Raw genomic sequence first — 13,740 nt, 5'->3', positions numbered from 1 at the left:
TTGCAATTATTGTAGAAAGAAAATTTAATAATAAATGTGGTGTTTAAATATTTATGGGTTGCAATTTTCATGAGTAATAAATATGTATAAATTGTGAAAGGAATAGTTTGTTGTTGATATGCATAAATTCATGGATTAAATATGTATAAATTGTGAAAGGAATAGTTTGGTGTACAAATATTTATTGATATGCACAAATTCTTGAATAATAAATATGTATAAATTGTGAAAGGAAAAGTTTCGTGTAAAAATATTTATTGATATGCATAAATTCATGAATAATAAATATGCATAAATTGTGAAAGGAAAAGTTTGGTGTACAAATATTTATTGATATGCATAAATTCATGAATAATAAATATGTTTAAATTGTGAAAGGAAATGTTTGGTGTACAAATATTTATTGATATGCATAAATTCATGAATAATTTTTAATTGCAAGTATTACAATTTTGTATATTAAGAGCGATGGACAACAATGAGAAAAATGTTGAATCCACCGAGTAGGATTCTGCTTCTGATGATGATTGTGGATCATATTCTACTCCACCTGAGTACGAAAAAGCCCACCTAGGTCTCGCAGGCATCTAGATGAAGATGACCCTAAATAAGATCCAACCGCGGATCATCAGGTACCTGCATGCACATTCATAAACTAGCTAGTGATGCATTTGTTGTTCACATGAAGATGATAAACTCCAACTATTATTTTCTCTATAGAACGATGACCAATGCCCAGTTCATTCCCCACTGCGACGTCATAGAACATCTCCTCTGCATGAAGAGGAGGTAGATGCCTCTGCACCACAACCTTCGGCTACTACTGCTTCTAGTAGTAATCCGAAAAGGAAACATGGGAAATGAAGCCAAAACCAGATACCTGAAAAAGGTATTCTTGTAATACAAGATCTTAGCGCTAAAGGTGAGCCCATATTACCTGAGGGGATATCTGCTAGGTTTCAAAATATATGTGGAGCTATTGTTAGGGATAAATTGCAGACCTAGATCACGACTAGTAATTGGAAGAATGTGCCTACCACTACAAAGGATGTACTGTGGGACACATTGAAAGAAAGGTTCACTTTTCCTAAAGGTCAAAAGAATTTCTCAAGAAACTTTGCTAAGGGCCTCCTTGGGAGATGTTTCAGGAGTTGGAGCTCTACTCTTAATAAATAATATGTACAAAAAGGCAAGAATGATAGGAAAGACTTAGGTAGGATTCCTCCAGAAATGTGGGAAGAGTTCATACAACAGAAGAACGCACTGGAAGCAAAAACCCTGAGCGAAGAAAATACCACGAAGGGAGAGGAAGAAGAATAGAGGAGAGCTGGTTTACTGGATTTGTTTGAAGGCTTGGATGAGCGCAGCAGGAATTGGGTACTAGCTCGAATTTCAAAAGTAACACCCAATGGCAAGGTTAAATTCAAACACCCAACAACAGACGAAATTTACGTGAGGTTGGAACAGCTCGCCGAGACGCAAAACAAGGGTCTTTTCAAGCTGGACAAGGAGAAAGATCAGCTAATTGCCGCGATCAGAACCGCGGGGCACTCTGGGCGTGTTCGAGGAATGTCATCAACATTTCCCTAGGGTAAAACATTCCCCAACGACCAAGCAAGCTACAGGAAGCGTGATCATTATAAGAAAAATCTTGAAGAGAAGATGAGAGAAATCGCCAAGCAGGAACAAGTTCGTGGAGTTCTTAGCCAGCTAGCACCTAGCAACAGTACCTGACCCGACAGTATCCGATGGTCAAAGACAGGCAGAACCAACCATGCAGCTTACCCACATAGGATTCGTTGCTCTAAGTAGTGCTGGCTCCATTGCAATCGTGAGGTATCCCGTTGATGACATACAAGTGGATACACCATGCAGGTTGGTTATACCTTATGGAAGGAAATAAAATAAGTTTTGAGACATCGCAACCGGCATGGCAGTAACGAGTCATGTGTTCCCAAAGGCACCCCTGCCAGAATACACCTAGATGCAAGTTGTTACGGTGTTGGATGATTCGTGTGAGATAGACATCCCTACTAATGAGGAAATTGAGGTTCTCAGTGATGCGATGAACCATTACATACTGTGGCATCATCGAGATATCATTCTGAATAATGCATCACTAGAAACCTCACGGTCGAGCCAAGATGTACCCCTTCTAGATTCAAATGCTGACACGGAGCAGCTGACGCTGTCACATGTGCAGAGAGCTACCAATGAGGGCAAGCAGCCAATGCTATCACCTGTCCGAGAAGCTCTCAACGAGGACGACTGGACATCACTACTCTAAGGCGACGAACGGGTAGATGATTTAGAAGTTATTAATCCAACATCGCCTTCACCGGCATCTCCACCTCCCTAGAGGCCAGCGATACCTTGTATGGTTAGCACATATGATCAAAAGGCTCCATCAACAGAAGTCGACAAGTTTTTAAATGTATTGAAGAAGAAGGCTTCATCTTCCGGTGAAAAATCTGTAACTTGCAGCGCCTCTTGGCAAAAGGAAAAGGATTAAAACCTCAACTTCTTTACATTAGATGAAATCCCAATTGATTATGAGCATGGCAAGGTATTCTTGTTTCAGTGGGATCTGCTGGAGGGCCCATGGGAACTGAATAAGCTGTATGGATGGATCATGAATGCAATGAAGCAAGACATTCGAGCAATCACCGAGCATGTCCCAACTAAGGTTTTCCTTAGCGTTCTCGATTACCAAATTGTGATCGATTTCGAGGATTTGCACAGACTTTACTGTCGACAACACCTCGACGTGATTCTCATTACCATATGGTGCTTGTAAGTCCACATGTATCGCATACACGAGTTTTAAATATATATGTATATATTTTATATGTCAAATACCTGAGCGACCTATTCTGCAGGATGCAATGGAGGGAGGAAGAATTGATGAACGACAGGTTCAAGACAGCGTACCTTGACGCAGCATGAATAAGCGAGCCAGAGGACAACCTCAAAATGACAGAAACGATCAAAGCACAAATGGAAGCAGCACAGACACAAGCGGAGAAAAATACTATAAAATTAAAAGCCCATAGAGATCAAATGCACAAAGTGTACATATACATTGCAAGAGTAATGAGGAAAGAGGCTGACAAGGATCGTATCATGGCTCCTTACAATTTTCAGTAAGTTAGCTAGTTTTAATTACTATATATATATACTTGGTGCTATTTAATGCCGTCTATAATATAAATTATTTTAATATAATGTAGAGACTACTGGCTTTGCATAATTATTTTACCCAAGCAAGGAGAAGCAATGGTCCTCGACTTAGCCGGATTTAGTACAGATAGGTACAAGGAATTCATAAGCATTATACAAAAATAAGGCATTCCTTGGCAGTACTTAAATGTATGTTGATATTCTATACACCTAAGTTGTATTACTAACTCTTGTCTTTATATCCTCAAAGTGTGTACATTCTAAAAGGCAGGGACCACGATTCAAAAAGGAAGAAAGCTATGGAAATAATATATCATGGATGCGTAAGAATATAGAAACTTAGTTTTTTTTCATATAATGTAGACTTGTCATTAATAATAACTCATCATTTTTCTATTTGATTGCAGTGCCACAAGCAACCTCCCGACTCTGTGCTATGCGGATATTACCTGTGCGAGTTCCTCAGAAACAATGGGAGGTACCGGATGAACCCTGAATACGTAAGTCTCTTATACACTGCCATGTGCTAACTTCCTAATGGTAATACATTCTAAGCATCATTTACTGTATACTTGCAGATGCCTAGGATCGACACTCACGATGCCAAGCTCGAAGACAAACAAATCAACAATATTTGTAGGGACATGGCGAGGTTCATCCAATGTGAGATTTGTCATAGGGATGGAGCATTCTTTGATAAAGATGACGTGTTGATGGTGGACGACTGCAAAGATCTTCATAGATGAGTGTAGTAGTTTTAATATTAGCATGGCAAAGATAGCTCTATTCCAAATGTTGGATTTTTAATAATGTGTACGATGCAGTTTTGAATAATGTGAATTATTTATTATTCAATTTTGTTGTTATGTGGTTGGAGATACATATTTCAATTTGACGGCTAACAACCGGCGGGAAATAGAAATTATAAATAACTCACGGGAAATAATATATTAGACAGGAAAATACATATTCTTGGCGGGTGGTATAAGCACCCGCCAGCATAGGAACTATCTGTGCTGGCGGGTGGCTAACGTCGCTCGCCAGCACAGACAACATTTGTGCTGAATCAAGGTTGCTGGCGGGTGCTTGATCCCTTTTAGCCCCAGCACAGATCTTTTGTGGCCTAGTGCAATATTTCTAGGACGTCCTGGTAGTTTGGTAGGGTGTTGTTGGGTGTAAGCTTCATGGTGAGAAAGCTACATTACAATTAATAAAGTTGCACATTCAACAAATATCATGCAAGTGATAAGTCAAATGGCAATCAAGAATGAGTTGACAGTGATTCGCTCGAACTCTAGCTAGCTTACAAGTTTCTCGTCTCGCTTGCTGATGTCCTCAAGAAAGAAAGGAGGAATACAATATTTGTGTGGCTTGGAACATATTTTGTAGGTCTCATGTTCCTTAATCTCCAAGCTGCTTAACCAACCGTTGTTTATTCAGTCAACTTTTTGGAAAAACTTGCCTTCAAGAGAGTTGTAGCAATTGCTTATTCCTCTGAAGTCACTATTTGAATTCTATGTTTCAAGTTATCATAATCTCGTTTGTAGTTATCTTAATTGATCTGAATTGTTATATTCTAAAAATAAGGCCGCAGACATACGTGTATATTTGATAAATCAGCCATGAGCTGCTCATGTCCCTTTTTTTCGGCAAGAATGAGCGGATGAAATTATCGTCATGGTCAAGTATGATATCTCACAATTTATTTTATTTAATTTCCATGGACCTAAATTTGCCCATGCATTATGACAGCATCAAAGCACATCATTGAAGAAAATAATATCAGATGGTAAACTCTGTCACCCAAAAAAATACTAGCTTCCATTTTTTTACAAATGAAGTATTATGAAAAAAGATGCTCAGTCAACTCATCTGGAAGTGCAGAGAAGAGGTGACATTTTCTTACAGCCATATTTTATCATTCAAGAAACCATTTTTTCACTCTATTTGTGTATCCAATCGCCAATTTATCCTTGACTCTCAATACACAAGACAAAGTCATGAAAGCAATGTTTGGCTCTCCCATCTTTTCCCTTTGAAAAAAGAAAGCTTGAAGCACCAAACTGGCATACGTACATCGCCTCGCCACACTGAAAAGAAACAAAAGCTAAAACGAAAGAGAAATAAACACTTTGATGTCTCCTTATTAAATAATATATGGTTTTTTTGTTGTTTCTAAATGTTAAAAACTATGCACACTTCGAAAGAACAGTAAGTTAAATTACTGGACTACGAATAGAAGCATGAATATGATAGTTACCGTTCTCACACTTTACCTTCACTTTTGACATTGTAAGACTTTGTCTTCTAACTCTAATTTTCTAATTTTGAGCTCTTGATATAGAACCACGTATTTCAACTTGTTGAAACAAGGCTTCAAACTCATATTTTCAAGCTTTCGTCTTTGAATTTCAGTTTTTTCCGCTAGCAAAACCCACCTAAATCCAACATCTACCAAAAAGGTTGGAAGACCAAGCTTGAGGGCCTATACCATGAAGCCAAGACTATATTTGAAAGGACGCACCATGATGTCTATGCTACAGGGTAAGAAGGAGAATAGGATAATTGTGAGAATGAGAAAGTTGCTAGTAACAGAGATGTTACTAATAATGAATTGTTAAATGCTAAAATTTTTGTCATATGTCTAACCTTTCTATTTGTGGATGGCACTGTAGCGAGTATTCTAATCGAAGCAATGGTTAAAGGGCTAAGAATCTTTTGCCATGTGCCTCAAGTTGCAAGGTAGGAAAATAATCACAGAAGACTTTGCCTCGTAGTTGTGCTATGTAAAATTAGGGTTGTGATTAAATACATTGATAACCTCATGTTTATGAATCTTTACAATATAAGTATGCAATTATAAGTCACTAAAAAAGTGTTTAGCCATACAAGAAAATTAAAACGTTATTGACAGGCATGCTAAAAACCGGGCCCTAAAAAATGTATGCTACTCAAAGAAGTGTACGCCGAGAATTGTGCTCTTGACCGGCCGTAGATATTCGATGGACTCTTGACCTGTCGGTTTTCCGCGTAAGCTGGACTTGATCGTAATAACCGGAAACTCCCAGGGGCCAAAAACCCAAAACGCTGCGCCGCTGAGGACACTCGGTTTATAAGCGAAGGCCAAGAACTCCAACATGCGCAGATGGGGAAGCAAGCCAGCGGGCGGCCGGAGCATCTTGGAGAGAGAAAGAAGGGGCGGTAGGTGAAATCGGAGGCGTCAGGAGTGGGAGGGAGGAGAGGAGGAGCCACGTCAGCTTGACAGCAGCGCACGTGCGGTCGGCTGCGGCGGCGGCGGCGGGGATGGGCGACTCCGGCGGCTCCGTCGTGTCGGTGGACGTCGAGCGCATTTCCTTCGGAGGCAAGGTTCGGGCATCCCCTTGTTTCCCGTTTCTTTCTTCCCTGCTGCAGTTGATTTCTGCTCTCCGGGAGGGGAAGGGCGGTGGGGGGCAGCGGGTTGAGAGGTTTCGATTGGATGGCCGGAAGGAGCCAAGTTGGTAATCTTGGGGTTTAGCTTCGCTTCGATTTAGTTCCTTGCGTGGTAGGGTTAGCGGTTCCAAAGGAAGCCGCGCTTCTTGAATTTTTTTTCACTAGCTGAGCTTGCTTGTTTTGGGTGCATTGTAGTATTGGTTTCAGATTCAAGCCTTGTTTTCTTGTACGATTTCAGCTGCCCTGTTTATAGAATCAGGTACGGGTTTATCGTAGTTTCCATTTGAAGTTCGGCCACCTAGATTGTAATTTTGGGGCGCACTTGCTTCTGGATTCTTGTTAATTTTTGCTCAGAATTTGGCTGTCCTTCCTGTTTTGCCCTCTTAGCGCTGCCCCTTCCCCACATCCGTATCGTCGTTTGCTACCACTAGCTTGCCACTTGCGTTATGCGCCTCGGTGTATGCTGAATCGACAGCCGTCGTGTAGCATCGGTGAGGTGAAATTTTTGGGGCTGCGTCCTCAAGTGGGTGTTGGCCTCTACCTGCCTTTGCCCATGCGGATTTCTTTTCTCTGGTATATGGTCCTCGTTTAGTAATGTGGTCCTATGTGAGTTTGTGTACCTGGCTGATTCAATTCGAGTAATCAGTTGCCTGCTTTGTGCGTGCTTATCGCCAGAAGAAAAGAAATCATAAAGATGTGATTTTGATGCTTTTGGGGTGTAGCTTGGGTGTCCTAACTGCCCCTTTTATTTCTCTATAACCAATCGTGTTATCTCTAATTGTGGAAGCGACTAGGCATTTCTGCAGATTGAATTGAAGCGCAAATCTGATGGATTTAAGGTCTCTTTGTGTACTGGTGCTGTTCTAGCTTTATTTGTTGGTTGGGGAATGCAGAATTTATACTTGGTCTGTGAAATCTAATGCAGCTGAATCTGATCTTCTATATAGTTACAAAACTGCAATGCAATATTTTAAGATAAAAAAAACTATCATCCTTAGCTTGCACAGAAGTAGTTCTTGTCAAAATCAGTAGAAAGGGAGTTGGGAAAGAAAGTAGGTTAGTGCAGATGGGTGAAAAGGCTATCTAAGAAAATCTGTATGGTTTGCTAATATTTGAGTCTAGCTAAGTTTCCTATATCTAAATCTTAGTTTCATCTCTCGCACACAGATATGTCCATAGCAGCCTCCTCTCTATCAAGTGTCAACTGGATCTTCTCCCACAGTCCAGGCCCACATATGACCCTAGCAGCCTACATGGTAAATGTAGGGTTATGATCCAATGATTTGGATTGAAATTGCACTAAGGATTACTTGAAAACCTTTTTACTCTGTTATTATAAATTGCTAGAAATGGATTGCCAACAAATAAGAATACGCCTACAGACAGGTCTGACCTGCGTCAAACTTGACCGGGCGAAAAGGCCAACAAAAAGGAGAGAAAAGAGGTAAGGATGGGCAACCATATATGATCGTTCTCTTTCGAAACCTGCTTATAGGCCGAAGAAAGCCATCCCAATGCATGTGTGCGATGGTTTGGATCAGTTGGCCATATGAGCAAGTGGGACTAATCCCACCACATGAATACATGGGCTGAAACACTTACTGAGTTGTCAACTGTGATATTACAATAGTTGTGTCTTACTGGTAAATTTCGCTACAGGAAACCTAATATTGTGGTGTTTGCTGCACCCAAAAACTGAGGTTCCGCTGATGAGCATCCTAATTCATTGCTCTTTGTTGACAACACTCTGTGCACTGGAATACAACCTTATTATAGTCGTACATGATCTTTCATTTCATACTATGCTTCATCACTATTCTGTTTTCCCCATGACGAATTGCTTCTACAGATGGCCTAATAAGGATTATGAAATTGCTTTTGCTAAGCCCAACTATAATAAATCCTGGATATATTCCAGCAACCAGCATCTCACAAACTCATCACAATGGCCAGCTTTGCAAAGCCGCAGCATCTGCTAGACTGCTACTACTCGTCGCCGTCATCGTTCTCTTGCTTCCCTCCGCGGACGCCCGCCGGCGCCCGGTGCACCTACGGTTATACATGCACGACATCATCGGCGGCCCGGAGCAGACGGCCATCCACCTCATCCGGAACGCCGGGCCGCCGCACAAGTCCCTGAAGGGCGCGTACTTCGGCGACACGATGGCCATCGACGACCTCGTCACCGATGGCCCCGGCATCGACTCCGGCTCCGTCGGCCGGGCGCAGGGCACCTACATGCTGTCCTCCCAGCACGAGGAGGTCCTCGTGGCCGCCGTCACCGTCGCGCTCACCGACGGACCGTACAGCGGCAGCACCTTCGTCATTGCCGGCCGCGTCGGGATCTACGACGACAAGTCGGAGCTCGCGATCGTCGGCGGGACGGGCCAACTCCGGCGCGCCGCCGGCTACGTGCTGTGGAGGATGGCCAAGGTGGTGTCCGAGGTGTATATTGTGGTGGAGCTGATCGTGCACATGTCTGTACCGGCGAATGCTGCTGCTCCTAGCAATGGGTCCTCACTTGCGATCGAGTAGAGCTCTAGCGCAAATTGATGAGAGCACTCCTTTCTTTCTTATGTCTACCACTATTTGGGTCTAGTTTGCATTTTATATCCGTGTGTTGTGTAAGGAGCAGCATGAGAATTGATGAGAGCAAGAATGTGGATTTGTCTGTGATCAGCAATAAAAAATTGCTATGTTTCTTCCTATTTTATGAATAGCGCCGCACCCACGGCTGTTGATGCACGAGCACGACTAACTGCTTTGCGGTTCTCTCTGTTCTGCTAGCGAGGCATTCAGGCATAGCTGTAAAACGGCGCCGAAGTGGCACGCGCGCGCAGCGGCAAACTTCTCGTGCTCAATCCGGAGGTCGTGCCTCTCGATTTTGGGAAGGCAGACGCTAGAAACCACTAGCTTTAGACCATGCTTCATTACCACCCTCTGCCACAGGGCGGAGTGCTTTTCTTCAGATAACTGCTGATACATTTTTCCTTGCGTAGTAAAATTTTGTCTTTGTGATGTGATTTAACAGGTGCTTAGGAATTGGAGAAACTAATCCATCAACCCATGCTCCCGAGCTAATATTTTTATTTAAAAATTATTTAGAAATTAAACTCCTAGCTAATAATCAAAATTGTTTAATTACTACTCTCTTATTTTTCAATAATTCAACATAATACTTATATAGACATGTACCTATCTTTGTCCAGTTGTGATTTGTTTTTAATTAATAATTACTCTATGCACTTTTTCATCCATATTCATACTTTTTGCATTTTGTATCACACCTCCAATCCTCCGTACATTATGTTTAGCATACAAATCAATATTTTTCATCGATTCCTCATGTACTTGTATAAATGGTCTAAATGGTGGCACTCATCATGTGTATATACTTTAACTTAGTATTTTTATATTAACAATGACATAAATATGTAATTTAGAATCATATATTAGTTTACTTTTTGACATTTCTATATCATGCACATAAAGATAATTAGATTAGATTTAGATGTTTACTTTAGGTTATTTTTAATAACGACATTCATGGGTAATATGAGGTTACTTTAGATTAGTTTTTATAATAGCTGAGCTCGATAATTTAGATATAGGTTTAGAGCTTATTTTTGAATGTTTCACCATGACAGTGGTGGGTAACTTTTAGAAAATATAATAGATCAATGGCTATGATTATTAGAGTTTATAGGATTGGTGTTTGATGTTTTTTAATTTTTATGAGAATTTGTCTCTTTTTTCTAGCTTGTCTCGTGGGAACTAATGCGGAGGCTCCAATGGAAAAAAAAGACTACATTGCTACAAAACTATTACCATAAACTACCTCTCATTTGTTAAATATTCAAACATAAAACTTATGTAGATATATACTTAATATCTTCATCCAATTGTGATAGATTTTAGTTAGTAAATACTTTATAATATTTTCATCATTTATAATCTTTAACTTTTCACTTTGCATCGCAGGTATGCGATTGAATTTGTTTAATGAACCCTAATTTTGATATACAATTTTAGCATAGAAATTCATATTCTCATCACTTTATATCCTTATAAATGGTGACACACATCATACTTAAAGACCTTAATTATTATATCGTATACCAATAGTGTAAGATATAGACGATTTAGAATCATATATTGTTGTATATTTTTAATTAAGGTTATTTGATTAAAATGTAAGGTTACCTCATGTTATTTTTAATAATGGCATATGTGGGTAATATAGATGTAAATTTAAGGTGTTACTTTAAGTAATAGTGGTAGGCAATTCAGTTGCAAATTAGAGGGTTATTTTAAATATTGTTTATAATGGAATAAGTGGGTAATTTTGATGAAGATTAAGGGGTTAGTGTCGGTGTTTTAGACCGGCAACCCGCCTAGGGGGTACCCTAGGTGGTCTTTTGTGCGGTAAGGATCGTCGAGAATCAAGGAATCAATGGTGATGCAAGAAACACAATTTAGACAGGTTCGGACCGCTAGATTGCGTAATACCCTACATCCTGTGTGTTGGTTTGTATTGATCTTGGATGAACTAAAGTTGTTCTGTTTGAGGGGGTCCTTGCCCGCCCTTATATACACGGGAGGGCAGGGTTACAAGTCTGAGTCTTAGTCGAGTACTATTACAAAGTTCTACTCGATATGACCCGAGTAGTTTTCCATACACATACTTGACTAGTCCGAGTGGGATACATCTATCCCTTGTCCTGATCACATCCGAGTACGCCCCTTAGTGGGCCGTCCAAGGTCTACTCGTGGGCCTGGGGTGCATGCCCGACAAGCTCCTGAGTACTTTGTAGTTGTGCGCCATAGTCTCGAGTACTGTGGGCGCTATCCGAGTAATTTGTCGTAGAGATTGCAGTGTCCAAGGTGCTCGAGTACTATCGCGTGGTTGGAAGGTACTCTTCTTGGTCCTTTAAGCTGCTGCCTGTTCCGAGTTTTTATATGGTAGTGCGATGTCAATCGCACTCCATATGGAGTAGCCCCCCGAGCCTTAGGTTGAGTCGAAGAGTCAGGCTTAGGGTCAATCCTGCTTTTTGACTTTTCTACCCTTGGAAATCTGAAAAAGAAAATTCTGACCCTCGGGTACGGTACCCGCAGCCCCCGAGCACTTAGGAGATTTCTGTCGTTGAAGTGGTCAACAATCCGTTGAAAAGAGTAGCCGTTGGTTGTTTAAGGCAATTAATCTGCTTAAAATCCGTCCATTGCGTAACTGACGCTTGGAATCCGGAGGTAGCGGAGATATAACTGTAGGGCCCCCTTTTGGTTAGGTTTACACCCTACTGTAGTCAGATCTGTTTCTCTACTTCCTCCTACTTTTCTGTTCCTGTTTTCCTCCGCCATCGCGATTGCCAATTGCCGCCGCCATCATTGCTGCTCCATGAAAGAGATCCGAGGGTGAGTGCATTTTGCTGGGGTTGAAATCGACGAATGTGCACCAAGAAGATGGGCAAGAAACCCGAGAAGATCCAAGGCAAGGTTCCAGCGGCGGGCAAGGTGAAGTCCAAGAAGGGGAAAGAACTGGTGCTGCCGGTGCCGAAGGTGGGGCCGATGAATCAGACTGCGCTGCCGCCGCCTGGAGCGATGTGGCAGCATTCGGTGATGAAGGAGGAGGCCGTGCAGGTGCTAGTTGACGCCAAGCTTATACAGGCGAAGGAGGTACTCGAGTGGTGCTCTGCTTTTGCAAATGCATGGCAATTTGAGGAACACCCAGACGAGACAGTGATGCTCGCACACTTTGTGGAGAGGGGGTTGGCAGTGCCCACCTCCGACTTCTTCAGAGGTATCCTCGAGTACTATAAGCTTCAACTTGTTCATTTGAACCCCAATGGTGTACTGCATATGTCCATTTTCGTACACCTCTGTGAAGTTTACTTAGGAGTTCCTCCGAGCCTTGAGTTGTTTCAAAAGTTGTTCCGCTGTAAACCTCAGCCTAGTGCGCATAGGACAGAGGTCTTTGGAGGCGTCGGGTTCCAACTCAGGAACTCGGGTGCATATATTGAGTACCATTTGACTGACTCCCATGGGGAGTGGAAGAAAAGGTGGTTCTACATTGGGAACCATGATCCACGCTTGCCGGTGGTTACCGGCCACGCGCCAAAGCATGCAGAAAACTGGGTGAGCGAACCTGAAGACACCCCGGAACTTGAGCACTTGCTGCAGCAGATTACCGAGTTGAAGGTACTCGGTCTCACTGCAATTAATGTGGCGGCTAGTTTTCTCAAGAGAAGAGTCCAACCGCTTCAGAAACGTGCTCACTCGAGGAGTGAGTACACAGGTCTTTACGATCCATCGCGTATGTCTGAAGAAGATATATTCGATGATGATGTGGAGGTGTTGCTGGCCAAGTTCTTCAGGAACTACCAGGGAGTACCAGTGATCCTTGCAACTCTTCGGTAGTATGATGCCTGGTATGAGCCAGAAGTGGTATGTCCTTGTACTTGAGTTTGTACTTTTTTTTGACTTGTGTGATATTTGTTTTGAATATCGACTTTATTTTTTTAGTCTCGAGTACTTGCCGGCTATTTGGCGCAGTCGGAAGAAGAGACTGTCGTTGAGGAGTCAGAGGACGAGCCCTCCCCTCCTGTGAAAAAATGCAGAGTAGTCCGCAAGATGTCTGCGGCTAAGTCTGCTTCAACTCCTGAGAAATCTCAGGGTGCCAAGGTATGTAGCTATGTATTCAATTGTTTCTGATAGACTTGATCTTGCAATCTCGTGATTACTTTGTCTTTGTTCTGAAGGTTGTTGATGCGACACTTGGTGATGATGAGGCTACTTCTGGAGAAGTAGTCATGACCGACCTGGGAGTCGGTATTGCGTTTGTTGAGAAGGTGCCCGAGGAGGTGCCGCCAACGGATGTTGGAGCCCCCGAGCTGACCGCACAGGCTCCATCAACTGCCGCGCTACCGGTTACTGGCCACCGGAGGAGCTGGTGTTGCGAAGGAAGTGTTGCCAGTAGTCGCTACTGGTTTCCTGTTGTCCAATATAATTGCTAGTGGTAAGCTTTTCTATCCCGACTAGTTATGTTAGTTTAATTTGTATTGTAGTCTTGACGCTGTGTTTCTCAGGCCTTGGCGAGAAGACAGCGCCGGCGGCTGTTCCTGCGGCGCCAAGTAC

The 13,740-nt window shown here is 42.2% G+C and overlaps 1 protein-coding gene across 1 annotated transcript; it reads left to right on the top strand.

Annotated features, from left to right (window-relative positions):
- The first annotated feature begins 6,307 nt into the window (after positions 1 to 6,307).
- On the top strand, positions 6,308 to 9,320 carry LOC101774324 (dirigent protein 19). The gene is made up of 2 exons (XM_004966002.4): positions 6,308 to 6,546; positions 8,563 to 9,320. Exons 1-2 carry the CDS (start codon positions 6,484 to 6,486, stop codon positions 9,142 to 9,144), a joined length of 645 nt encoding a protein of 214 aa, XP_004966059.1. The 5' UTR covers positions 6,308 to 6,483; the 3' UTR covers positions 9,145 to 9,320.
- The last annotated feature ends 4,420 nt before the right edge of the window (positions 9,321 to 13,740 follow it).

This window comes from Setaria italica, chromosome IV (assembly GCF_000263155.2).
Source record: "Setaria italica strain Yugu1 chromosome IV, Setaria_italica_v2.0, whole genome shotgun sequence".
Classification (NCBI taxonomy): domain Eukaryota; kingdom Viridiplantae; phylum Streptophyta; class Magnoliopsida; order Poales; family Poaceae; genus Setaria; species Setaria italica.
Note: the sequence above shows the minus strand (reverse complement) of the source record. Positions and strands in the feature narration are given on the sequence as shown.